This window comes from Nesoenas mayeri (genome assembly GCF_963082525.1).
Source record: "Nesoenas mayeri genome assembly, chromosome: 14".
Taxonomy (NCBI): Eukaryota; Metazoa; Chordata; class Aves; order Columbiformes; family Columbidae; genus Nesoenas; species Nesoenas mayeri.
The window spans coordinates 495333-521506 of NC_137556.1; the positions used below are offsets into that span (position 1 = coordinate 495333).

The 26174-nt window shown below is 58.2% G+C and overlaps 1 protein-coding gene across 2 annotated transcripts in view; it reads left to right on the forward strand.

Annotated features, from left to right (window-relative positions):
- Nucleotides 1-26174, forward strand: part of PPP2R2B (protein phosphatase 2 regulatory subunit Bbeta) — a gene marked incomplete at both ends in the record, with an annotated part of 56189 nt that overhangs the window by 26139 nt on the left and 3876 nt on the right. For both annotated transcript variants that reach the window (XM_080352930.1, XM_080352931.1), the window contains 4 exons: nucleotides 17149-17246; nucleotides 19147-19312; nucleotides 21365-21477; nucleotides 25472-25649. In XM_080352930.1, coding sequence (XP_080209056.1) covers nucleotides 17149-17246; nucleotides 19147-19312; nucleotides 21365-21477; nucleotides 25472-25649 — 555 coding nt within the window. The remainder of the gene's footprint in view (nucleotides 1-17148; nucleotides 17247-19146; nucleotides 19313-21364; nucleotides 21478-25471; nucleotides 25650-26174) is intronic.

Genomic DNA, 26174 nt, shown 5'->3' on the forward strand with positions numbered 1-26174 from the left:
TGTCTGCTCGCGATTGCCTCTGCTTGTGAAGATCGGCTCGGGGTAACGCTCTCAGCTGGAGGACACAAACAGTGACGGTGTCCAGCGGTGCCATGGTTTGTTTGCCTGGTTTCTTGCCAGCAGCCAGATCAAAAGCTTTGCAAGCACCTCTGCAGCAATTACTATCTGCAAAAAGTCTTTCTGTTAGAAGCCACGGGGGTGAATGGGGATCTGCACATCTCTGAGCAGTGGCATGCAGCTGAATTTGGCTGGGTTCTGGAGAGCATGTCCCTCCGCCCAGCCCGAGCTGTGATCTCTGGGCTGTGGATTGGTGCGGCCGCCAGACCAGCGTGGTCTCCGTCTGCTGAGACGCGGACATGTGCTGGTGCCGTGCGGGACGGGGTCCTGACCGCCCCGGCAGTGCTGAGTCCCAGATGTGCTGGGCTGGAACATGCACCAGATGACGCTCTGAGTCTGGTTTTGGCACCTGCTGCGCTCTGCGTGTGGGAGCAGAAGGCAGCCTGGGCGCTGGGCAGTGGGCTGGCTGCGAGGGGTCCTGGTGATGTAGTGTTTTCATTAGGAATTGTGCAAAATCCAGCAGCTTGCTGTTACTGGTAGAGTGCCTCCAGCTAATAAGGGGTTGTGAAGCTATTTTCAGCAATGGAAGTAGTGAAGGAACATCCTTTATTAGTCATCGGGCATAACAATAAAGTCAAAGGTCAATTCTTGTGGCATTAACTGTTTTAGTTTGCCCAATGTTCTGTTTGCGATGGGATCACCTCATAACTGGGGCTGTCTGTGGAGCCAGATCCACTTCTGCCGCAGGCTCTCGAGGCGGTCGGCGCGGGGCCCGTTGGTGGCAATGCTCCCTGCGCCTGGCTCGGGGGTCCGGCCGGGGTTGGGCGCTGGGGAACCCGCGCCTGGCTGTAACGTGGAGGGGAGAGCAGCGGCTCCTGTGCCTTGTCCGGTGTCCTTCACCAGCAGATCTCAAAGCATGTCATAAATGAGACCAGGCCTCTAGCTCATGTTCAACAAATGTATTTGCTGGTCCTTACCCACTAGTTCCTTCCAGGCTGGGCACTGGTCTCGTCAACGCTGCTTTGGTGTTACCTGGTCTGTACGGGGCTCTTAGGAGGAGACAGTGGAGTCTTGTCAGGGCTGAACATTTTCTCTAATGTAAGCGCTTTCTAATTAGGATGTTTATGAGTTAATCACATGTGACACTTTGTTTGCTCCCTGCTGCAAGCCTGAGATGTGTGTGAGGATGTGGGAAAGTGGATCATCCTTTTTTTGGCTTTGTGTCACCCTAATGCGTTATCTCCATCTGGTCATCTCCTCCCCGCTCGTGTCCCTCAACTGGAGGGAGGTGTGTACCAGTGGCTATTAATAGCTGAATCCTGCAACAGCCTGCTCTTGCAGATGGGATTCTTCAGCGGGAGCTCCTGCACCAAGCCTCTTTCTTGCTCTTTTCCTTCCCCAAACCTGCCTGTTTGCAGCTCTCCAGCCCCGGCAAGGCAGACGTGTCCCCGCCGATGGCAGCAAACGTGTCCCTGCCGATGGCAGCAGACGTGTCCCCGCCGATGGCAGCAGCAGAGCGGTGTGGGGTGGGATAAGCCTCTCCTGGAGCAGGAGGACGGACGCTGCACAGACCCGTGTTTAGGAGAAACTGCTCCAAACTGTGCTCGTGTCCCTGTGCTTCACCTGCTGGGGCGGGTGGATCCTGCTGCTGGGGTCCTGGGTGTGCTCTGCGCCCTGGCCCGGCCCCAGCAGCGGTTGCTGCGGGGAGCGTGGCCGGTGCTCGGCGCAGGGGCCACCGCGGCCGCCCGCCCCGTTCCTGGCCGTGCCGTGCTTGGCGATGGAACGTGTGGCTGTTCCCTTCGCTGGCCGGACATGATCGTCATGACTGCGGTCAGGAGCCGTGCCCTGGTTTGAAGTATCACCGTACAGCTGAATTCCTGACTTGTGTGGCACTTTGTTCTCTGTCTTGCCAGATCTGCTGCCTCACCAAACCTCTTTCTTTCCTTGCAATCTGTCTCTGACAACGTGCGAAGTCATTGACAAGGTGACGAAATCTGGTGGACTGGGATCTGCCAGGAAAAGAAGGGTTTTTTTATCTACATATGCAGTCCCAGGCCTTCAAGTGCACCACCGTGAGCCCCTGTGCCATGTGTGGTGCCGTGGGGCGGGGGTGGCTGCACACAGTGACCACCGGGCTGGTGGCCCGTGGGTCCAGCGGTACCGTCTCAGTGCACACGGAGGCCTCTGAAGAGATGTGGGTGATAATTAGCACAAGAAGAATACACTATGATATTGTCCTTGTGATATCTCCATTGGGTGCTGGATGCAGCTCACCAGTGTGTCCCTTCTGCCTGGTTAGGAACTGCAGGGAACTGCTGGAGAGAGTCCAGCGCAGCCACCAAGATGCTGCAGGGAGTGGAGCATCTCCCTGTGAGGAAAGGCTGAGGGAGCTGGGGCTCTGGAGCTGGACAAGAGGACACTGAGGGGGGACTCATTCATGTTTATAAATATACAAAGGGTGAGTGTCAGGAGGACGGAGCCAGGCTCTTCTCAGTGACAAACAATGGTAGGACAAGGGGCAATGGGTGCAAACTGGAACACAGGAGGTTCCACTGAAATATGAGAAGAACCTTGTTCCTGGTGAGGGTGTCAGAGCCTGGCCCAGGCTGCCCAGGGAGCTTGTGGAGTCTCCTTCTGTGCAGACATTCCAACCCGCCTGGACACCTTCCTGTGTAACCTCATCTGGGTGTTCCTGCTCCATGGGGGGATTGCACTGGATGAGCTTTCTAGGGCCCCCCAACCCCTGACATCCTGGGATTCTGTGATTCTATGGCCGGTCGCTGGGGCTGCGGGTCCCGCCAGGACCCGTAGGAGCTGCCGAGGCGGTGGCCGCTGCTCCGGCCCGCGTCAAGGCGGCCGCGCTGTCCTGCTGCCCTTTACACCATCTCTCAGTGCGACAGGACACTGAAACAGGAGCTCGTTTCAGCTGTTGGACGCGCTTACCTCCAGCACGAGAACTCTAATAGACAGCTTGGCGCGATTGTCAGATTTAGCTTTTGTTATGCTCTTGGCAGTGCTATTTGGAGGCTGGAAGGCTATTTTAGGTATATTTAATTACAGTTTTTTCTTGCTTAGCAAATAGCTGCTGGTACATCTATTAACCTGTAGTGAAAAATGTTAAAGCAGAAGGGAAATATTCAAGGCATTCTTTTGTCCCATCCCCCTCCAAAAGGTGGGGAAAACAATATCTATATTTATCAGCAGCCGTTGTTTTCTGCCTAGCAGGGTTTGCAAGCAGTTTACTATGTGCTTTTCTTTTACTTTCCAAAAGCCATTGATTTTTGCAGTGTTGCAATTAGAAAACAAGAAGCCTATAAAATGATGTTATTCCTGTATTTTCAAATGGAGTTTTGGTCTCCTGCTGTCTCTTTATTGGTTTCCCCGCTTTCCAGCGCCGCTGCACGTTGCTGCAGTCAGCATGTCGCAGTTGGCCTGTGGAGATCCGGGTCTTGCTGGTGTCACTTAAAACCCAGACAGCTTTGCTACAGTGTCCCTGTTCCCGGGCTTCCCGTGCGACAGAAGCGCCGCTCCGGGGCCGGGGCTGCAGCTGCACTGGCGGGAGCGCTCCCCTAATCGCTTCCCGTAGTTAAGTTCTCTGGAAACAGAGTTAATCTTCTCAGAGCGTGTAAAACCTGACCCGCAGCCTGAGCAGGCAGAACCGCGGCTGTTTATAGGCACCTTATCCGAGGGTAACGGGTCCCTTCCCAAACCAGCAGCAATTAGTATAATTAGATATTCCTTGTCCTGAGCCAGGGGTGTATAATAATGAACGGTAACCGATATGGCAGCTCCGTACTGCAGGTTTCAGAGGTTCGAGGCGGGGAGGGAGCCCCGGCCTGTTCCCTGACCTCCGGCAGGACTCGGCCCTGCCGCGGTGGGTCCGGGGCTCTGCCGCGGTGGGTCCGGGGCTCTGCCGCGGTGCGTCCGGGGCTCTGCCGCGGTGCGTCCGGGGCTCTGCCGCGGTGGGTCCTCGGCTCTGCCGCGGTGGGTCCTCGGCTCTGCCGCGGTGGGTCCTCGGCTCTGCCGCGGTGGGTCCTCGGCTCTGCCGCGGTGGGTCCTCGGCTCTGCTGCGGTGGGTGCTCAGCTCTGCCTGCCAGCTGCTTGGGACTGTGCAGGGGCTTTGTTGGCTTTCTTAAATTTAGTTTAGGTTAACATTTTCTCAGCCCTATGGTGCTCAATAAGTTGGGCAAAGAGAAATGGAGGAGACTTTCCCCAACTCTTTGTGTTTGCATAAACACATTAATAAACTAATTGACCAAATCCTGGCTGGCTGGCGGAAGCATTAAGCTTGCTATGGGTAGCTGACTTGAACCATATGGTTTGGTCCTAAGGCTTCTTGGGGTTTTCAGAAGAGGTTCCAAAAGTGCCTATTTGCATCATCTTGGAATATTGACATTCCAAGCACAAATTGTTTTGCATAATTTATTACTCTCACTGTAGCTTTGCTCATACTCTTAAGTTCAACTTCAACGTACTGCATCCTTGCTCGTAATTATTTATATGCAGCAAAACAAAACAACATGAAGTGCCACCCAAGCATTGCTATGTTTCATTTGGTGGAGAAACTCAAAGTTCTTTTGTAGCCATAAATTTCTTGTTTGTTTATTAACAGCCAAACTCAGAATAACAATAACCTTTCCAGCAGGCATTAACATTTGCTGTTCCTGGAACTTAGACCAGTCAAAGCCAAGTGCTTATGGAAAGCAAATATGTGTTACCTGGATGATGCCAGGTGCTCTCAGTCAGCTGTTTAATTTGGACAATTCAGGCACATTTGTCAGTTCCACTTTCGTTTGGAGTGAGATCCGCTTGCCGGGGCTCGCCCGCCCCTCGGTGCAGCCGTGTTTCAGCTGCAGACAGCGGCGGGGATGTTCCGCTGTGACAAGACTGTCCCTTGCGTTCCCCAGTTTACTTGCGCTACAGCACTGCAAAGATACTGTTCTCCTCAGGGACTCGTAGCTCAAGGGTCGGCTTTTGCCTCCCTTTCTGTTTGGGGGGCTGCCCGTCGCTCGGGGGTGCTAGTTGCTCCTGCAGCTCGTTAGCAGAGATGGAGCTGCCGCAGGTGTGCTGGGCATGGCGAGGATAGGCCGTGCTGGCCGCGGGGCTGGGGACAGTCCCAGTGAGCAGGTGCTGGGGTGGCAGAGAGACTGCCCGGTTGTCTTTGCAGCAAATACTGTATCTGAAATCAGAAGTGTGGGTGAAACGTGCAAAAAGCGACTAGGCAGCGCCCTCCGACAGGCGTGAGCGGTGAGGTGGTCTGGGGCTGGGACAGGAGTTGAACTTGGTGATCCTTGTGGGTCCCTTCCAGCTCAGGACATGGTGTGGTTCTGTGAAGATCCCCCGTAGCAGCGTGCGAGGGATGTCCCGCCAGCGAGGCACCGCCGTCCCGCTTCCCTCGGGGGCCCTGGCTCGCGGGCTGCGCGGCTCCGCTCGGCGTGACCTGCGTTTCCTGCGGTGGGCTCTGCCCTGGCCCGTGGACTGTCACAGCAGCCATGCGGACTTGCTCTTGTGATCCGCATCCCTCCCATCCTTGTGTGGATGCTAACGAAGGTACTAGGGAGACGTCAGCCATTACAATAGGGTCTGAATAAATCTGTGTGCATGGATCATTGAGCTTCTTTGTTGTAAAACAAATGGCCTGTGGTCAGTTAATCATATAAAGAAACATCTCCCAGACCTCATGACATTATTCATAAGTCCTAAATCCTTTTGCAGTTTCATAAACAGAACATCTGTTAAAATATGGAGAAATTACAGTCTGGAGCGGTTGTTGGAAATGTGGCTGCCATGGATTGCAGGCGGAAAGGAGCAGGAGAATTTTTTTTTGCAGAAGCCTTATCTCTCCACCATTTGAACGTCCTTCTCTCATGAGCCTGCAGGTCTCCTGTGCCAAATGAGCCGTGTCACTGTGCCCGTGCCGCCCTGCTTGGGCGCTGCGGGAGCCCCTGGGGCGGGAACCCCGCGTGCTCGGACACCCCGCGGGCAATTGTCCAGGGAGCCGCTGTGCTTGCCCGTGGCTGCGTGACCCTGGGCGCGGTGCCGCGGCTGGCGGAGCCGCCTGCCCGCTGCCCTGGGGCGGCTCTGCGGCTCCGTGAGCAGGGCTGGCACAGCCCGGGCCCCGCGCGCCGGCCGCGGCTGCTCCCCGCGCTGCCGGTGCGCCCCGGCGCGCCATGCGCCTCGCGCAAACCTTCCCTGCCCTCCCGGACGGGCCGGGAGCTGTCCCGCTGCTGGGTGAGCGCGGGGACCCGGAGGGGTCCCGGCTGGAAAGGTGGGACAAATCAGGCAGAGAAGGGGTGAATTTGCATGTGGAAGCAGCATAAAAGGAATCAGAGCCAATTAGTGGATCAAAGGCAGAGAAGCTGAACCCCAAAGAATGGGTTTGGTAAAGCAGGGCACTCTGGAGAGGATTAAAAATAGGTGTTAATGAACCAGGGCTGGGCTGTTCAGCTGTAAAGTGGAAAAGGAAAATAGGATGCTGGTGGGTGCCTGGAGCTCGCGGGCACCAACCTGGGTGCCCTGGGTGAGGCGGCCTGGCAGAGCGGCTCCATGTGAGCCCCGAGCGGCGGCTCCGTGTGAGCTCCGCGTGGGCCCCGAGCGGCGGCGCCTTCTCTCAAAGGGCTGGAATTTACGTCTGTTGTTTTTCCATCATGATTTAAAACCCCAAACCAATCTTAACTGTGGCCGTCCCAATTTACAGTTCGTGTTTCAAGAAAGTGGCTCTTATGTCTTGCCAGCCCTCAGCACGTTCACTTGTTAAATTATGTATATGCTAATGAAGTGTGAAAATCAGCCAAATAACAACTCCCTGTAATCGCTTAATGTCCCCAGAGCATTGTGGCTTTTTTATTATTATTATTTTATGATTTGTGACCCATTCTGAGTCATGTTTCTGCGGGGCGTTCTTCCAACAACTGAGGTTAATTAGTATTTTAACTTTTTCCCCTTCTGAAAGCAGCCCAAACGTGCTCTCAGCCTGCCGTGCGGTTTGCGTTTTCCCTTTGGAATGGAGTAATCTCCAGATTTTCATTACAGGGGGGAGCAGCTTCCCAGCACAACTGGCGCTGGGGCGAGGGACCGCGTCGGCGCGGGGCGCCCGCAGCTGCTTGTGCTGCGATGGCCGTCTAGGGGGTGACGCTGCTCCTTGTCCCCGTCCTCGGGCTGCAGCACCGTGTCACCTCGCACGGGGACAGCGCAGCGGCCGCCTCCAACCTGCCCAGAGCGTTCCCGCGGAGCGTTAAAGCGCCCGTGGGCTGCCCAGCTCTCCGGCCGCTGCCGTGCGGGAGCCTGCAGCAGCGGTTCTGCCGCACGCAGGCTGTGCCGACCGCCAGCAAACCCCTGGAAGGAGGATGCTGCAGTGACAGTGTCTCATCGGTCACCAGGAACTGCTGTTCCTGCCTCCGGGCATGAACCAATGTCAAGTGCCGCGTCCGCACGCTGCAGCGTCCCACCGGGGTGGGTGTGCGCGGCTCTCGTGGTGCCGGTCCCTCTGTGTGGCAGAGACCGTCCCAGGTTCGTTAGCGCCACGGGGCCCTGCGAGCTCGGAGGGGCCGGGCTGGGCTGGCGGCGGTGCCGGTGTCCCCAGAGCTGGGTGAGCTGGGGCAGGGTTGGGGTCTGCTCCGTGTGCCGCCGCCTGGCACACCCGGTGCCCGGGGCCGGGGTCGCGGTGCTCGCGGTGCCGCGCTGGGCCCGTGCGTGTGCGCTGGGGTCCAGCTGCTCCCCAGAGCTCTCTTCAGACCAGGCAGCAAAAGGAGTTCTCCACCTGTGTTGTGAAGGGGCTCTGACTCTTGGGGAGTTATGTATTATCTGTGCAGTGCCCGGCCCGATCATGTACCAGGATCATTTTCTGTTTGTCTCTGTATTTGTCACTAGTTTTAAAGTAAACAAATCAATTTTCCACGCACTCCAGTTGATTCTGCTCCGTTACTGTGTTATAAGACCTGACTAGGAACAACCAGGTTCAGCTGTGACTGTGGTTCCCGCACTGTGGCACCTGAACAATGTCAAGATTCTCTCAGTCTGACAATTTTGTCCAAAGTGTTTTGTTGTAGCAGTGCCGGGGGAAGCACCGCGTTTAGCTTCAGTGATACGGCCCCGGCACCAGAAACAGAGCTCCAGCAAGGACCTTTAATTCCCTGTCAGAATCAACTTAATTAAATCCCATCTGACTGGGAAAGGATTTTCATTGGATCTAATGAATGTCCGTGCTTCCATTTGGAAGCGTATTACATCCCGGAGTTTACTTTCTGATAACAAGCAGGGTTTGTCTGCCTGTTTCCACTAAGGTAGATTAAAATAAATCCAAATAAATTTTCCTTCCAAGAGGACAAAATCCATGGTAGAACAAGTAATTAAAACTGAAAAGCAAGGGGTGGGGGCTGGGTTGGTGGTGGTGCGGGGGACAAGGCGCCTCCAGCATCTTCCACGTGCGAGGGGGTTCTCAGAACCGTCACCCGCAGAATGGACACGGCAGGTTGGTGCTGGGGGGGTCTGGGACGCGCATGGACCCGGGCTCGGCTGGGGACGGTCTGGAGCAGAGTGACCCACTCGCACCCCCGTCCTGACCAGAACCCTGGGAAGTTTTGTGGGGTCTGTCAGCAGAAAAGTGGGGGAACCTGCTGAGCTGCAGAGCGCTCCCGAGGAGACCGGCCGCTCAGCTCGCCGCAGTCCTGGTGTCTGCACACCCGACTCGGTACAAATGAGCAGCCTGGTCTGTGCGATGAAAAGGCCAGAGGGTGGTCAGCAGGTGCCTCTTGTCGTGGGTCACTGGGGGTCCTTCGGTGCTCACTGCAGACACTGCTTGCAGATGCTGATGATGGGCAGCAGCCCAGCCAGGATCCAACCATGGACATCTTTAACCTTAAAGACATTGGTTCTCCCATGTTAAAGATGAAGTCTTGTTATCACAACCTAGCAGATTCTAAAAATAGCGTGACCGTGACATGATCAGGCGCAGATTGAGTAGTGATTTATCACTGGTGGCAGAAAGGTATTCCAGCAGTGTATTAGATCCTAATCTGAGTCAGGAGATGAGCAGCACAGCCAGGTGAAATTCCCAATCAGTTTCAAAAAGAAACACTTGTTATTTACATTTGTGGTTTGTAAACTGAGTATTTTTCACTTTCTCTCACTTCCCAGCTCTCGGACGGATCGCGGGGCTCGTCCCTGCCCGTGTCACACTGAGCCGGGCAGGCCTCTGCAGAGCCCGGTGCCCCTCGCGTTTCTGGACCATGACACCCAATGATGCTGAGCGCTGCTGGGTCCAGGAACGGACCAACGCTGCGGCCCGATGTCAGCAAAACATGCAAAGTTCAAGAGATGGACTTGTTTGTAGCTGTAATCTCCTCCTTTCCCTGCTGCACAAATTATTTCTAAGCAATTCATTTCAGTGGCTCAGGACATCACTTAGTGAACCCAACACTAAATTGAAAGAAAGAAAGTTTAATTAAAATACTGCATGGAAAATGTCTTGAGACAAGCTGTTCCAGGGGCAGATTGAAAGTGATGGCACAGACATCCAGCTTCCGTTGGAAGAAACGTTAAAGTAGGCAGAAAATGTAGTTCATGATGGGTTCTAAATGGAGCAGACAGAATGCGTGCTGGGGACTGGCCCGTGCAGGGGCTCTGTCACGCTTTCCCGGGTTAGTGCGGGTTTTTGCACTGCTTGGTGCGGGGTCTGTGCCCCTGGGCGGTGCAGCCGTGGCGGTTGTTGCAGAGCCTGAGCACCCGGTGTGTGGGGGCGGCAGAGGGAACGGGGCATGTCCTGAGCGGGACGTGGCACAGCACCGGTCCCCAGAGCCGCTGGGGATGCTGGCTGTGGATGCCTGTGGGCCATGTCACCTCCTGGGGAGGGGACGTGGGCTGCAGGACAAGCACGAGGACCTACAGGTGATGGTATTGACTGAGGGGCAGGAGAGATGCCCTCAGTGTGGCACTATGGTGGTGGATGGTGACGGGGCTTGTCCCGCTGGCCGGTGTGGGTGGCTCCGAGGGAGCAGGTGCAGCCCGGTACCTCGGGTGGCGCCGCCGGCACCGCTGGGCTGCAGCTGCTCGAGCCCAGTGTAAAATACATCCTGTTGTGATGCCTTCCTGCTTGATACAGCCCCAGATGTTGGATTAAGCCATCTTTAGCTGATTGAATTCAAATCTATGCAACACATGCCAGGGCCTGTCTGTACATAGCTTTGGTGCGTTTGCTTTCCCCTAAATAAAGAATTAGGATACGAAGCACATGTTTCAGCTGCCAGCGCTCCCTGGGGGCTGCGGCGTCCCCGGTCGCTCCCCTCGGGGGCAGGTGGTGCAGGGAGGGCTCAGCTGCTCCTGGGGAGGATGCTGGTTCCCTCTTTGCCAGCTCCATTCCCGCTGTGCTGGGAGGAATCTCTGCAGCGGTGCTGCGTGTGGTGCTGCGTGTGGTGCTACATTTGGTACTGCATGTGGTGCTGCGTGTGGTGCTGTGTGTGGTGCCGCCTGTGTTTTCAGGCGCTTCTTCCAGGGGCACCAAAGCGGAATGGCGGGACAGAGAATGACATCAGTGCGAGGTGATAACAAAATTTGGTCATAAGCAGAAAGCAGCTGCTGCAGGTGAGAGGAAGCCTTGCTGCTTCCAGATTTCACCCAGCTGACATTTGGGCACTTCTAATTCAGATTTTTCAAAGATCAATAGGTTTTGCTGGTTTGCCTCGGCAGCGCCTGCACGCGTGCTGAGTTGGCGGCTCGCAGGACAGCGGGACTCGGGTCAGGCACTGGGGAGAGGCTGCGGCGGGGGACGCTGCAGGGGTGCTGCGGGAGCTGCCACGTGCAAGTTTATTTCCTCTAGGTCAGTAGCACGAAATGATCCTTTGCTGTAACAAGGGCAGAGGAATTTGGAATGTGGCAGTGTTTGTAGCGCTGAGGTCTGGGAGAGCTGTTGCATTTTGGGAAGAGCGGCAGCTGCTGCTGGCTCCGCAGCACCTCGTTGTTGCGACAAGAGGCCGCGCACAGGCGGCGGAGCTCGGTGTCGCGTCCAGCCCTGCCGGAGCTGCCGGCAGCTCCGACCTGAGAGAGACCCTGCGCGAGCAGGGCCTGCGGTGGGGCAGAGGGCGGCCTGGACTGTTCCTGGCGATGGAGCTGCTCAGTCGAGGTGTTCTTCCAAAAAGCGTTTCCTCCCTCCGTGCTGCAGCCCTGGCCCGTCTGGCTGTGCCGGGCTGTGCTACGCGGTGTTGGCGAGCAATGGCGTTTCAGGGCATTTTGCTGATGATACCAGATCATTACTGGGCTTAATGCAGCGGAATTGATTTCTGTTTGCCAGGCTATCATTCGGCTCAGCAGGGAAAAATCAATGCAGATCCATCACGTGCGATTTTGCATGCCATTAGATCCCAGTTTAACCTCTGCTGTGCTCTTCCCATCCGCTCCCCCCGCGCAGGACCGCAGTTCGGGGGAGGATGGATGGCCCAGCTCAGCCCCGCGTCACCCTGGGAATCGCACTTTGCCCGTTCGGGTGGGACTTGGGTGGCATGTCCATGTTCCCTTCTGGCTCCGTAGTCCTGTCCTGTCCTCCATAGCCCACCTTCTGTGTAGCCGAGGGGCCCTGAAGTCCTGTTTTGCTTCCTCGTTAACGCTTTGTCCCTGGAAGGGAAGAAGCCGCGTTCAGGAGTCGGATCAGCCGTTCGCCGCCTGCCCGGGTGCGGACCGTGGGCTGCGGCTCTGCTGCCGCGCTGGGCACGGGCCGGGCCCTGCTCCCGCGGGGACGTGTCGCGGGCAGCGTTTCGCGGTGCCCTGGCCGTCCCGGAGGAGATGAACCGTAACGCTCCCTGCGGCGGCCGGCGCAGCGCTCGGCTGTTTGCCAGCGCGGAGCCGGGGGCTGGCCCAGGAGCGTTTGCCGTGTCCTGAGCGGTCAGCACCGGTGACAGGGGCATGGCTGGCCTGTTGGCATTGAGACTGGCATCTGGTTGCGTTGGGTTTGTTTTGTTTTCTTTTTTTCTTTAGTAAATCTGAACTTGCAAAAGCAAGAGCAGGTTGTGGTTGCTTTTAAAATGCCTTGCAGTGTTCAAGCTTGCATGTTGGTATTTTCGTGACTGCCCTTCAAATTCTGCACGTCTGCATTTAAAGCTCGACATGCAGTGTGGATTCCTCACTGGTGGCAGCCTGTGCGTTTCAGAGTTATTGGAAAACCCTGCTCTTGTGTTTATTTATTTATTTTAAGAGAGGCAGACAGAAAGGGAAACCCAAGGGAACTCTTTTAAACAGTGGAATGCAAAGAGTCTCACAGTTTCCTGAGCAAGAGAAGACTCACAGGGTGTCACTGGTGTTTGGAGCCAGGAGTGCTCCTCGGGGGCTGACAATGGTGCTGAGTTCAGTGGGAATGTGGGCTTGCATCCTCCTCAAAGCCCCTTTCTGAGCTCGGGGTCCCCTGTCACAGGACGGTAGGATGAGCAGACGGTGCTTCACCCGCCCCGAGACCCCGCGGAGCCCGTGGGCAGGCTCGTGGTCCCGCTCTCCCGGCTGTGTCCTTCATTTCCCTGCCTAAGCCCTTCAAGTTTTCATGGCCTCCTTGTGCTTTCTTCATCCACCCGAGTGGTTTCAGATGCGGGTTCTGTTCTCCAGTGAGCACACCCGTCAGCATCGCGTCCGTTGTGCCGCCGCGGCTGCTGGCGCGGGGTTGCCGTGCAGCCCCTCGTCACGTTCCCGCGTGGGAGCAGCATCCCCCTCTGCCCTCTGCTCGAGGGGCTGACCGGGGGGAGGAGAGACGTGTTTACAGTGAGCTATTATCTCACGCTTATCAGCATTAAACTGGATTTGACAGCTCATAGCCTGGGATTTGAGTGGTCTAAATCCTTCTTCGTTTGGCAGCCTGGTTTGCTGTTATTTATGGTGCTTCCCCATTTATTATCGTCTGCAGAGCTGGAGGCTTTGTGTGAGGTGCCATCCGCCAAGTGATTTATACAGACAGGAGAGGAATGGGTCACCGGGGCCGAGCTGCGGTGCCCCTGCACACCGGCAGGCGCTCAGTGCCCGTGAGCTGCGGCAGCCGGGCAGGCAGAGCTGGGGCTGCCAGGGGAAGGCAGAGCTGGGGCTGCCAGGGGAAGGCAGAGCTGGGGCTGCCAGGGGCAGGCAGAGCTGGGGCTGCCAGGGGAAGGCAGAGCTGGGGCAGCCAGGGGAAGGCAGAGCTGGGGCTGCCAGGGGAAGGCAGAGCTGGGGCTGCCAGGGGAAGGCAGAGCTGGGGCTGCCAGGGGAAGGCAGAGCTGGGGCAGCCGGGCAGGCAGAGCTGGGGCTGCCAGGGGAAGGCAGAGCTGGGGCTGCCAGGGGAAGGCAGAGCTGGGGCTGCCAGGGGCAGGCAGAGCTGGGGCTGCCAGGGGCGGGCAGAGCTGGGGCTGCCAGGGGAAGGCAGAGCTGCCCGTGGGACCCGTGGGAGGAGCTGGGTGATGGTGGCACCTGCGCACTCCTGGTCCTGGTCTGAGCGCCAGAGGAGACCAGTCCCATGGCAGAGCAGCCGCAGGAGTGCCCAGGATCGGGTCCTTCGTGCTGCTCTTCCCGGGCTGCCAGCGTGTCCCGTTTCGCGCCGGCAGGGCGGGCTGTGCGGATCGCACAGTTCCTGTTTTTCTGATAAAACTATAATGCTATGGTGCAAATCAAATCCCGTCTTCAATATTTTTAGCATGAAAGCGTGCAGGAGCACGGATGCCAAGGGAAGGGAGGACAGCAGGTGCTGGCGGAGGGGAGGGTCTCCATGGAAACTGTTTTCTCTAAATTCCCACATTCGGGGCACTGAGCTTGTAGGAGGTGATGGAGGAAATGAAAAAGCAAAAAGAGAGGAGCTTTTTTCCTTTCTGGTGTCCCAAAACTGCTGTAGGAACCTCAGGTGAAATGGGTGTAAGTTATTGATCATTTCAATGCGAATACATGTGAATTCTAGTCAATAATCACGCTGTCCTCTCCGGTGCGGTGGGTGGGGTGAGCAGGCAGCAGCCCCTGACCTGCACGGCCCGGTTTGTCGGGAGCAGGGTGGGGTGTCGCTGTGCTCCCGATGTCACCCCCGGGTCTCCCCGCGGGTGTTCTCCGGGCCCCGCAGACCTCGGGGAGCAGGGGCACAGCGGGCCATGCTGCCCGGGTGATGCTCCCACCCACGGCGCCAGGTTTTGGGTTGGGTTGAATACTTCTGCTCACAAGAGGGTATTTTTAATTGCTGGGTTTTTTAAGGTATGAAAGCGTGTTGTTAGCTGGGCTCTGTTGTTCCCCTTGTCTGAAATCCTGAGGGCGGGCGCGAGCGAGCTGTGGCTCTGGGAGGGTCTGTGTCCGTGGGGGCAGCACCAGGTGCCCGTCGGTGGCGGATCCGGCGGTGCCGGTTCCCGGCGTCTCACAGCTCTGCGGACGTGGTGGTGCCATCAGCAGCAGGCGCTGTCTGAAGAAGTCTCACTGCAGCAGGTTATTTTTAATTCATTGAAAAGTGAATGACCTAAAACCAGCAGCTGGCAATGGAGAAGATTAAATAGTGCAAACGAGATACATTTTCAACCGAGTAATTTTAGAAGGAAAACGCGTGGCTGGTGCGAGGTGCGCGTGGGCGCTGCCTGGCCGTGGCCTCTGCAGTTCCTCGGCCGCTGCAGCAGCTCCTGCCCCAGGTCTGTCCCCGCGCCCGCTGTGTGACACCTGCTGGCACCCGGGACACCACAGCGACGCTCCCTGACGGGGAGGCCACCTGCTGCAGGGACCCACAGCCCTGCGGGGACCCACAGCCCTGCGGGGACCCACAGCCCTGCGGGGAGCGGGGCCCAGCCCAGGCTGCTGAGCCAGGCTTGGTTCCACACGCCAGGTTCCTCAGCGCTCGAGCGTGTTCGTGGCCGTGTGAGCTGCCTGCAGCTGCGCCGCAGTTACCCGCGAGAATGGGAGATGGCTTTTGGCCTGACCTCTCGGGGATGTGTTTTTTCTTATATTTGTCAGACCCAATGTCCTTTCCTTGAAATTGCAAATTGGTTTTTGGTTCTGCAGGGTCCTTGAAGTCTGGCGGGTTGGCAGCAGCAGGGGTGGGATTTGCCCTGTCTGGGTGTTCCTTGCCCACCTGAAACAGGTGTTTAAAGTTGCTGTCCTGCCCTTTGGCAGACATTCACTGACTGTGGTGATTGCAGGAAAGAACCGTATCAAGTGGATGTGCTGTTCACTTACATTTTACTAATTTAATTTCTGAGGTTCTACTTCAGTGCAGCCTCTTTGCAAAAGTTTCCCTCGTGCAGGACACTTCAGGGGTCCTTGCCAGTCCAGCCCACCCGCTGGGCGAATCCCGGGTTAAAGACCGAGGTGGCTGTGAGAGAGGTTTGTGTTCCATAGTAGACACTTGTTTAACAGCAGCACCAACCACGTGTCCAGGCTGCTCATTGCTTTGTTCCATCAGACCCGAGTAACGTGGCTGCAGGTTGGGTCGTGTCTCGGCGCAGGAGGGAAGCACCAGGTGCGTAGCGCAGGGGACGCGGCTGCACCGATGGGGACACGGCTGCACTGACGGGGGACGCGGCTGCACCAACAGGGGACGCGGCTGCACCGATGGGGACAGGGCTGCACCAACAGGGGACGCGGCTGCACCAACAGGGGACGCGGCTGCACCGACGGAGCCCGGCCGCCCAGCCCGTGCTGGGTGCGCAGTGGGGATCCAGAGGGCAGAGGCTGTGCATTGTATTATCTGATGCCTTCACAGATGTAAACCTGTCAGCAGAGATGTGATCTGTTAAAATAGGTTTTAGTGAGTGTGCAAGAACAGAAGCAACCAAGAAGTACGTGTAGATTACATTGCCTAAGGGAAACCAGAATACAAACCACCTCAAAACCTTCCAGGACCTGTTTTCCCAGCTGCAGAAAGGGAACGGTATTTAAGTGGTAGTTCAAAGCGGCCGAGAGGCAGAGCCGCAGCGGAGCGCGCAGCCCGTGTCCCCGGCCGCGCCGGGCTCTGCCTGACCCGGGCTGCGCAGCTGGTGGGGCAGCTGGGCTGCACAAGTGAGGGGACGGAACTGCAGGTCCCGTCAGCCAGCATGGCGGGAAGGAGCCGGCGTGGTCACAGCTGAGCACCATTCATTGCAGAGTCAGCCTTGCACCCAGCGCTGGGTCCCGAGCCCGCGCTGGTGCGTCCCCGGCTCGGTGCTGGCGCAGGGTTGTGCTCCCGGCAGCGCGGGACACCAGTTGGGCAGTAATTGCTGTGGAATTAACCTCCGACATTCTTCTAAAAATAGGCCAATAAATCCAATCAGTAGCAGCTCTCCCGCTTGCTTTGCCTCAAGGGCAAACACTGCAGATTAAAGCATTTACAAGTTATGGGTCTGTAACCGTTTCCTCGCTTCTGCCCATAACCACAGCCGAGCGCCAGTGGCTGCTCAGGGGTTTTGCCTCCTGGTGATGGCACTTTGGTTTGTGGGGATGGGGAGTGGCATGGGCATGGTGGCTTTTGGGGTGGCAGAGGGCTGAAAGGCGTCACTTTAATGTACCTTGATAGACAATGGGAGATTCAGCAACAGCCAGAGAAAACTGTTGAAGGTGCTGTGGTCACCCCGGCTGCCCTGGCCCGGTGGGGAGCACAAAGGTGCCTTGGGCTGCCCGCTCCCTCCTCCGCGGGGAATGAAACCCCTCGTGCGGGCACCATCGGGAGGCACCGGGTGGCACCAGATGCTCCTGGTTCCTGGGAACTGGTTGTGTCACCCAAAGTGGTGAGGCAGCTCCCCAGGGTGCGAAGGGAGCGTGCCGTGCTGTGCCATCCCGTGCTGTGCCATCCCGTGCCGTGCCGTGCTGTGCCATCCCATGCCGTGCAGTCCCGTGCCGTGCTGTCCCGTGCTGTCCCGTGCCATCAGCAGTCCCTGGGCTGCGTTGGGCCCAGCTGAGATGGAAACACCCTGAGTTCGGCCGTCGGGGCACAGGGGGGCGCGGGGGCAGGAGCACCGAGCAGGTATTGGTTTGTGACCGCCAGGGTCCAAAATACTGTGGCCATTTTTATTACAGGCAACAGAAAAAGGAGGTTTCCGGAGGTCCCGGGGGGATGAAGGGCTGACAGGCGCGCGGCTGGACGGGAATGGTGCTTTCCAGGTGCCTGTGAAAGCCTGTCTGCCGCTCCCTAAATTGTCTTTGTCTTCTTTGCAGCTGACATCATCTCTACAGTAGAATTCAACCACACCGGAGAATTACTAGCAACAGGGGACAAGGGGGGCCGTGTTGTGATATTTCAACGTGAGCAGGAGGTAAGTGCCAGTGAATGCAAAATGTCCCTTTTATCCTTTTAAGAGAAGCTTCCCGCTGTTCCCTAGTCTGTCTGTGTCAGTCCTAACCTCGGGTTGTTCCTGGCAGACTCCAAACTGAAAAGCGACTGTTAACATAAGCAGGATGAGGTTTCATCTTGTGAAACATGCTCCAAAACCACGTTACCTTTCCTGCGTGGTTTTGCTGTGGTTTTGCTGCAGCTCCCTGCACCCGGGTGACTTGGATGGGGCCAGGACATCTGAGCGTGCCGGGCTGTCCATCCCATTGCCAACACTACCCAAAACCTCCTCACACCACCAGAGTGGCCAGAAAGCCTCAACTGACGGAGCCATCGTGTTTCTTTGCTGAAACGCCTCACCTGGGGAGATGTTAACAAACCTTTTGAGGTCACAGTCTGCCCAGCCTCCTGCAGCACTGGCCCGGGACATTCCCCACCATTGCCAAAACCATCCCAGCAAGCTCGCTGGGCACAGTGCTGATGCCGTCCTGGCGAGCTGGTCAGGCACGGTACCAATGCCATCCTGGTGAGCCAGCTGGGCACAGTGCTGATGCCGTCCCGGTGAGCTGGTCAGGCACGGTGCTGCTGTCATCCTGATGAGCTGGTCAGGCACGGTGCCGATGCTGTCCTGGTGAGCTGGTCGGGCACGGTGCCGGTGCCGTCCCGGTGAGCTGGTCGGGCATGGCACACGCAGCGTTGTGCGGTCCGAGCCGGCAGGAGCCATCCTCCCCTGTGGGTGTTTGCTGATAATGGAGTGGGATGAGCCAGGCTTGGCCATGAAAAATGTCATGGCCCAATGACAGTTTCAAATTTTCCTCAAATTTATAGCCTCAAAATGATTTCTATATATGCTGGAGAGAACCGATCGGTTAAAGGTTACACGCATAGATGCTTCATCAACCTTTCCAGCCATATTCCATTTCTCATTTCTCTCTCTTTTTATAATTCTACTGCTTCTCTTGAACTGTGAGCTTCCCGGCGTCACAGCAGGTGTGTCCCGTCGGCTCCTGCTCTGGAGCGGTCTGGCGCTCAGGACAAGTGGGGCGTCACTGCCCAAATGCATCGTTGGCGTGCGGGAAGTTCACCTCTACAATAGTTTTCATTTAACGACCTCAGCCCCGCCCAGGGGCTGGTGCTGGGTGGTTCAGCGCTCCACGTTTGCAGATACTCGGTCCCTGGGGGCTCCGGGGGCTGCAGCTGCAGCCCAGCTCTGGGTGCTGGAGTCTGGGTTTATATTTGTGCCCCTGTGGCGATTGCTGCTGACCCCGCGCTGTGTTGCCAGCGGCTCCTCCGGGGCTGGTTGCAGTGCCCGGCAGGAGCTGGTGCCCGGTCCCAGCCGTTCGCCGGGGACGGCTGCTGCGGTGGCTCCCTGCCCGCCCCCTTCCCTCTCCTGCCCGCTCCGTTCCCGCTCCATTCCCACTCCCTGCCCCTTCCATTCCCGCTCCGTTCCCACTCCATTCCTGCTCCGTTCCCACTCCCTGCCCGTTCTGTTTCCACTCCATTCCCGCTCCATTCCTGCTCCGTTCCCGTTCCGTTCCCACTCCATTCCTGCTCCGTTCCCGCTCCCTGCGTGCTCCGTTCCCGTTCCATTCCTGCTCTGTTCCCGTTCCATTCCCACTCCATTCCCGTTCCGTTCCCGCTCCCTGCCCTCTCCGTTCCTGTTCCATTCCCGCTCTGTTCCAGTTCCGTTCCTGATCCGTGCCCGCTCCCTGCCCGCTCCGTTCCCGTGGCGCAGGCGGCGGGCAGCAGCCGCGGTGCCGCGGGGCCGTGCCTCACTCTCAGCGCTGCAGCGGCCCCGTGCCCAGGTGCTCACCGTCCCGTGACAAAGAGCAGAGAAGCCCGGAGCCCACAGCAGGTGTTCTCCTCCTGTTCCCCTCCTGCAGAGCAAAAACCAGCCCCATCGCAGGGGAGAGTACAATGTCTACAGCACCTTCCAGAGCCACGAGCCGGAGTTCGATTACCTGAAGAGCCTGGAGATCGAGGAGAAGATCAACAAGATCCGATGGCTCCCGCAGCAGAACGCAGCCTATTTCCTGCTCTCCACCAACGGTACGTGGCCGCGGCAGCCAGACGGGGCTCCTCTGGACTGTTCTTTTGGGAGAAACATCTGCAGACAGCTGTCAGGACACGCGGGTGCGGCGGGAGCGCAGCCCGGCAGCCTGGCTGCAGAGCTCCTTCCCGCGCACGGGCTGCGCCCTCGTCTCCTGTTCCACAGCACCTGCTCCTGAAAGGGCGGGCGGCCTTTCCCCTTCCCCGCCGACGCCTTTTAGTTGTTTGGGGGTTTTTGGATCTTGGGAACTCTTTTTTTTTGTTTTTTCCCTCAAAAATCCACAGCTGGTTTGTTTCAGTTTCCACCGTGTTTGGCTCAGCAGTTCATGTTGTGTTCAGATAAATGCCAGGAGGATCCAGGAATATTACTTGGGATGAAAGGGACCTTAAGATGGATGTGACTTAATTACTTCAGGGGAAAAGGGGGGGTCTAATATTCTTCCATAACCAACTTACTTTGTGTTATAGAATTGACTCTATTGATCATTGTAATAAAATTCAAAGACTTATTAAACTCATTTGGGGGGGTAATCATTGAAATGCAATGAAGATTAATTATAGCGCATAATGTTCTGTTAATTGAGTTTTTAAATAGTTTTTTGATTAACAGGGATATTATCTTTCCATTTGGGATGATGCTTCATATGCTAGCAGGTTATCAAAATTATTCTTTTAGAAATACTCCTGTGTTACGCTGCTGCTTTTTGTTCTTACTGTTATAGTAACATTAGATATAGAAATCCCCTGAAGTAAGGCAGGTTAATAAAAAGAAAATTAATGGCACTCTGTTGGAACTGCCGTGTAAAGGAGAAAATGAAGATGAATGATACGGTTGTGTATGAAACCTGGTAGAAGTGACGATAAACTACCGACAGAGTCTCTGCCAGCAGAGAGGAAAGAAAACACCGCTATTCAGAGTAAACCCGCCCGTTGTGGGGCTGTTCCGCTGCCCCGGCGGGCCGTGGGGCAGCCGCGGGGCTGGTTCGGGCTCTGGGGTGCGTGGCTGGGAGGCTCAGGGTGGCACGGGAGCGAGTCCTGGGCCGTGTCCCCTCCACGGGAGCTCCGGGGCAGCGCGTCCCCGCCGCGCCGGGTGCCCGCCGCGGGAGCCCGCCCGGAGCTCTGCCGCGCGCTCGCAGCCGCGCTCCGGCATCGGCCCCGCTGGAGGCGCCTCGATGCGCCCGGCGGGCTGTCAGTCCGTGCGGAGCTCCCAGCGCCTGCTGCCCGCTCGGGCACTGCGACCGGAGCCTGGCACCTGCAGGGTGACACCAGCTGCAGCCGCCGCGGCTGTCCCTGTCCCTCTGTCCGTGTTTCGAAGGGGCTGGTGGTGTTGGGGTCAGCAGGGGCGGCCAAGGGGTGTTTGCAGCACAAGGATCAGAGGAGGAGAAATGGAGCAGGTGGTGGGGATGGAACTGGGAGAGCTGGTGCATCCTTGGCACTTAACACCTTTCCAATTACTAGACGCTAAGGTAATTTGGAAGTTAGTCTTGCAAAGTAACTGGTGACCCCGGGATAACTGCCGAATGAGCTGGGAAGTGTAGGAGGAGAAGTCCTGTGTGGGAGTCTGCTGTGGCTGGCGCTCCGTGGGAGCGGCTGTGGGGAAGCGGGTCCGTGTCCCTGCGTGTGCACGAGTGAGTGACACGCACGTGGCGCGGGAGGCGCAGACGGGGTGCAGCGCTGGCGTGGCCTCCCCGCCGCCCCGTCCTGCTGCCAGCACCTCGTCACTCCGCGGTCACTCGGCCACGTCACTCAGTATATCGAACGCCAACGTTCAGGGCATGACCTCTGGGGCTCCGAACCCTGGGAAATCACTTCTCCTGCTAGTTCTCCATTAATGCAATAGTTCTGTTCTGTTGTCCAACCATCTCCTTACATCTGGAATAACCGTCCCCACAGCTGTCTGGCAGGAACAGGAAAACCGGGGCTTTGGGGGTAAAGTGCTGTGGTGACAGGTACATTTTCTGTAACCGCTTCCAGCAGGTTGCAGGTGGGGACACCGCAGGGCTGTCCCTGTCACAGGAGCCAGCCTGACGCTCTCCTCTCTCCCGCCCCCAGATAAGACTGTGAAGCTGTGGAAGGTCAGCGAGCGGGACAAGCGACCCGAGGGATACAACCTCAAGGATGAGGACGGCCGTCTCCGAGACCCCTCCATGATCACCGTGCTACGGGTGAGTGTGGGGACACCGAGGCTGCAAGGAGCCTTTCTCTTCAGGGGCTTGGATGAAAATGGCCACCGGTGTCACCTGCGTGCGGTGTTACTGGTAATGCCCTCGGTACGCGGCGGGTGGGTGTCGGGGGACAGGGACTGCTCCTAGTCTCGGGTATGACGCTTTGGCTGGTGTGTGGATGCGGGGCGGAGGAGGGAGCGCTGCGGCGCGGTGCCCAGGCTGCGCCGGCTCCGGGCAGGTGTGCCGCAAGGAGCCGCGGTTTGGTTCATTTGGGGTGCCACGAGGAGCCGCGGTTTGGTTCATTTGGGGTGCCACGAGGAGCCGCGCTTTGGTTCATGTGTGGTGCCCTGAGGAGCCGCGGTTGGGCTCATGTGGGGTGCCCTGAGGAGCCGCGCTTTGGTTCATGTGGGGTGCCGTGAGTAGCTGCGGTTTGGCTCATGTGGGGTGCCACGAGGAGCCACAGCTTGGCTCATGTGGGGTGCCGCGGTGCTGCTGCTGCGCGCCCGGCGTGCCCATCCTGGCGAGGAGGCGGTTAATGAGCTCTGCTTAGTGCATTTGTGATCGCACCTGCTTCGGAGCAGGGCTGCTTTCTCTAAATGAGTTTTCCTCTCAGCCTAGGGAGGTTGAAACTGGCCTCCCAAATCTCCTGTAAACACCCAAGGCTGTGTTTTCCGTTTATGGCGAGGGGTTTGGATGCACAGACCCCATTAAGCCCTGTGCCCCGGGAGTGCGTCTGTCCCAGAGCGCTGTGGGCCTGGCCGGGGCGGCACACGGAGGCGGCGCCCGCCGCTGGGCACCCATCGCTGCGCCCGCGGCAGCTCGTGGCAGCGGTGCCGGCAGATCTGCTCTTCTGCAGTGCCGCCCTGGGCCGGGCGGACAGCTGTTTGTGATATTTAATTAGCATATAAAGAGCAAGCTCAGGCCCAAGGCGCGTGTGCCCTGTTAATTCAGTCAGAGCTCACCCTGTGCCTGGGGATCTCAGTGGCGGGTACAGGCGGCGGGTACCGGCAGCGGGTACAGGTGGTGCTGCAGACCTGCGCCGGCAGCCCCGGCTGAGCAGCCTTGAAATGCGATGACCAGAACTGACCTTTCCAATATTTTTTTGCACTGCTGGTGTCTGGACACGTAAAAACAGTGTGCGGGGCAGGGTTATCAGACAGGTCTGGATTCTTTGACTTGGAGTTTGGTAACATGGCCGCGCTTCTACACACTTTTGCAGGGGGAGAAATAAGAGATACCTTTTCAAGCACTCACATCTCTAAGGGAATGTACTTCCAATGAGATCAGCATGAACAGTTCAGGGTTTTTAACTTCAAATAAGAAAAATGTTTGTTCTTTGGGGTTTCTGCAAACTTATTTCAGAATGGGGGTACAGATGGTGAAAGTTGCTTGCAGTTGATGCTCAGCCTTATGTGAGAAACCCTTGGGAACTGGCCCTGGTTTTTCGAGTGTTCGTGGAGCCTGGCGCAGGTGCAGGACCGGTGTGGTCCTGTCCTGGCGCAGGTGCAGGATGGGTGCGGGTCCTGTCCCAGGACGGGTGCTAGTCCTGTCCCAGGACGGGTGTGGTCCTGTCCCGGTGCGGGTCCTGTCCCAGGACGGGTGCGGTCCTGTCCCGGTGCGGGTCCTGTTCCGGTGCGGGCGCAGGGCTGCCCCGGGTGATGCGGGGCTGCAGCAGCGGCTCTCGGGGCTGACGTGTCGTTGCTGCTTCGCTTGTCTCTCTGTTCTGTCTCTTCGGAGCCGGCCCCGTTGTGGTCACAGCCTTTAGGAATTTTGGCCTGCGCTGTGTCCCGTGAGATGGCCGAGTCCTGTGGGGCTGTGCTGAGGTTTGTGTCGCCGCTCGGTCCCAGTGACGGGCAGCTCAGACCCGCACGGGTTGGCTGGTGCTGGTGGAGGTTCAGTGACCGCACCATCGCGGAGCTGAGCCCGGAGTCATTTTCCCGTGTACCGACTCGTGTTCCTGCGCGGTGTCCGGAGCGGGAGCAGCCGGAGCAGCCCGAGCAGCCGGAGCAGCCGGAGCAGCCGGAGCAGCCGGAGCAGCCGGAGCAGCCGCGGCTCCGGCGGGGGGAGCGGGCTGGGATGTGCCGGCCCCGCCGTCCCGCAGCCACATGAGCCCGAGGGAGGGTTATCGCCGGTTTGACGCGGGGAGGCGCCGCCTTCGCCGGGCGGGGAGAGGGGTCGCGGGTAACGTGCGCTGGGAATGGGCGGCACTGGCTGTTCTGCGGGGGGTGCCTGCTGAAGGCAGAGGGAAAAATTAAGACATATTTTGTTTTAAATGAAAAATGACTGTCATGCCCTCCCCCCTTCCTGAAAACAGGAAGTAATTTAATTTATTAGAGGTTTATTTTATTTGACAGCCTTTCTATGTACTTGATGCGGTTTGTTACACTGAATTACCCTTTAATAACGGGTATATATAATACCAGAGCCTGCCCTGCAGGTTGGCTGGGTAATTGGAGCGGGGTGCGGGAGGGGGGCTGTGTACGCTGAGGATCGCCGCGGCGCTGCCGCCCGCCGCGGGCTCTCCTGCTGCCGCAGGCGCGACGTCCCGAGCCCGCGGGCGCCGCCGGCCCTGGCGCCTGCTCCGGCCCCGAAGTGGTGATGCTTTCAGCTGTACACACTGATTGCTGATACTCTTAAGGACAAGCTTGCAGCACGTGGTTAGAAGGGGCATGGACACTTGCTGTTCTCTATATTCCAGCGCAGATTCTGGCTGCTTTAGCAGATAGAAAGTCCCACCTTAACAAAATACTCACGAATGACCAGGTTAGCTCCTCTCATGGGGTTTTACCTGGTGACGGACCAAGTTCCAGACTGGCTCGGAAGTAACGTTTGTGAAATCGTGTTGGCTGGAGCGCTGATCTGCGCTGTGCGCGCGAGAGGCCGGGCAGCGGCGGCCCCGCAGGCTCTGGCACAGACGCGGCTCCTGCGGCACCGCGGGGACAGGCTGGTGCTGGACCGCGAGCACCATCTCACGGAGCCGCGTCCTCTGCTGGAGCTTCTGCTGGGCTCGTGCCGGCGCAGCCTGTGCAGCTGCCGAACCGTCCCTCTGCACACCCGTCGCGTTTCCGACGGTCCGAGTGCCGGCGTGGCCCTGCGATCCTGAGCGGCGCGCGAGCCCGCGTCCCCAGATGGCTGCGCGGAGTCCGTCAGCGGCAAACGATGCATCATTGGCGGTGTCAGGCTGAATTAGCAGGCAGGCTCGTCACATCAGGCTCAGGCTTCGAGCTGGCAGTCCCTGTGCTCTAGTGTCACTCGAGCTGGCTGTCACACTCCTGTCCCCCCCTCTGCAGCCATGGGAAATCTCTTTGGGCAGCACACAGATAATATACACGGTAATGAAGTAGCTTCAGGGAATGTCTCGCTGGCAAGCGGGAGCGCAGACTGACACCTTTCTGGGGTATTAACTTGCCTCCAGAGCGTTCTGTCTGAAGTTATTACTGACGCTGCTCCTCGCAGCCGCTGTTCTTGCTGCATCTCTCCATCCCCCAATGTTCACGAGTTATGCTGCTTCATCCAAAGGCGTATGTGTGTCCCCTGTTCCCTCTGTCTGTCCCAGCCCCGTGTCTTCCCTCTCCCTGTCTCTTCTCATCTCTTCCCTGTGTCACTTCACTGAGGAGCAATGCAAAAGTTAGAAGAAGACCCCGTGCTGACCTGGCTCTCTCAAGCCGTGTATTTCTGCTCCGGGAATTTCAGACTGGTTAATGGTAACAAAAGGAGGCAGCGGCTTTGGGAGCGGTTTGCCCGGGGCTGGAGCGGCGGCTGCCGCGGCGCTCACGGCGGGTTTGCCCGCGCGGGCACCTCTGTGCAGAGTCAGGGGCCTCCGCGTGTCCCACTGCGCACGTGCTCGGGAGGGCGCGGGGTCCCTGGGGACAGGGTGCAGGGTGGGGGGGGGCGGCCAGCCCAGGCCGCCCGTGGCCATGCTGGGCGCTGCCACGGGTCGGTGGGACAGCCGGACCGTGTCCCTGGGTGCTGACGCTCTGCTCCCGCCCTGCAGGTCCCCGTGCTGCGGCCCATGGACCTGATGGTGGAGGCCACCCCCAGGAGGGTGTTTGCCAACGCGCACACCTACCACATCAACTCCATCTCCGTCAACAGCGACTACGAGACCTACATGTCAGCGGATGACCTGAGGATAAACCTGTGGAACTTCGAAATCATGAATCAAAGTTTCAGTATCCTTTGGTGCGCAGGGCGGGCGGGAGAATGAGGGAGCTGGACAGGGTGACGTTCCCGGTGAAGGTGAGCGGTGGGGGCACCTGTGTGGACGCGGCGGGGCCGTGTCTGTGTCTCTGTGCCGGTACCCGCGGTGCCCTGTCCCCGTCACAGTTCCTCGGCGCAGGGGCTGCCCGGGGCCGGGCTGGGAATGTCTGACATCCGTCCCTGGGACATCCCCGGGGCTCTGCCCTCCGGCTCTGCCCGTGCTGCCGGGCTGTCTCCGGCGGACACGTTCAGCACTGTGCTGAGCCGCTTCCCTCGGCGCGGGGCTCAGCCCCTTGTCGCTGCCTCTGCCTCCCGGCTGGTGGTGTTCCTGAAGTTTGCCGCAGGGTCTGCGTGGGGCAGGGGAGTGGGGCCCGCGGGCGGTGGGGAGGACAGGTGCCTTGGGGAAGAAGAGAGGCAATCTCCACTGTGCCCTGCAGCGCGGTGGCGGGCTGCCAGCCAGCCGCACAGACGAGGCCGTGCCGGTCACCCTGTAACTG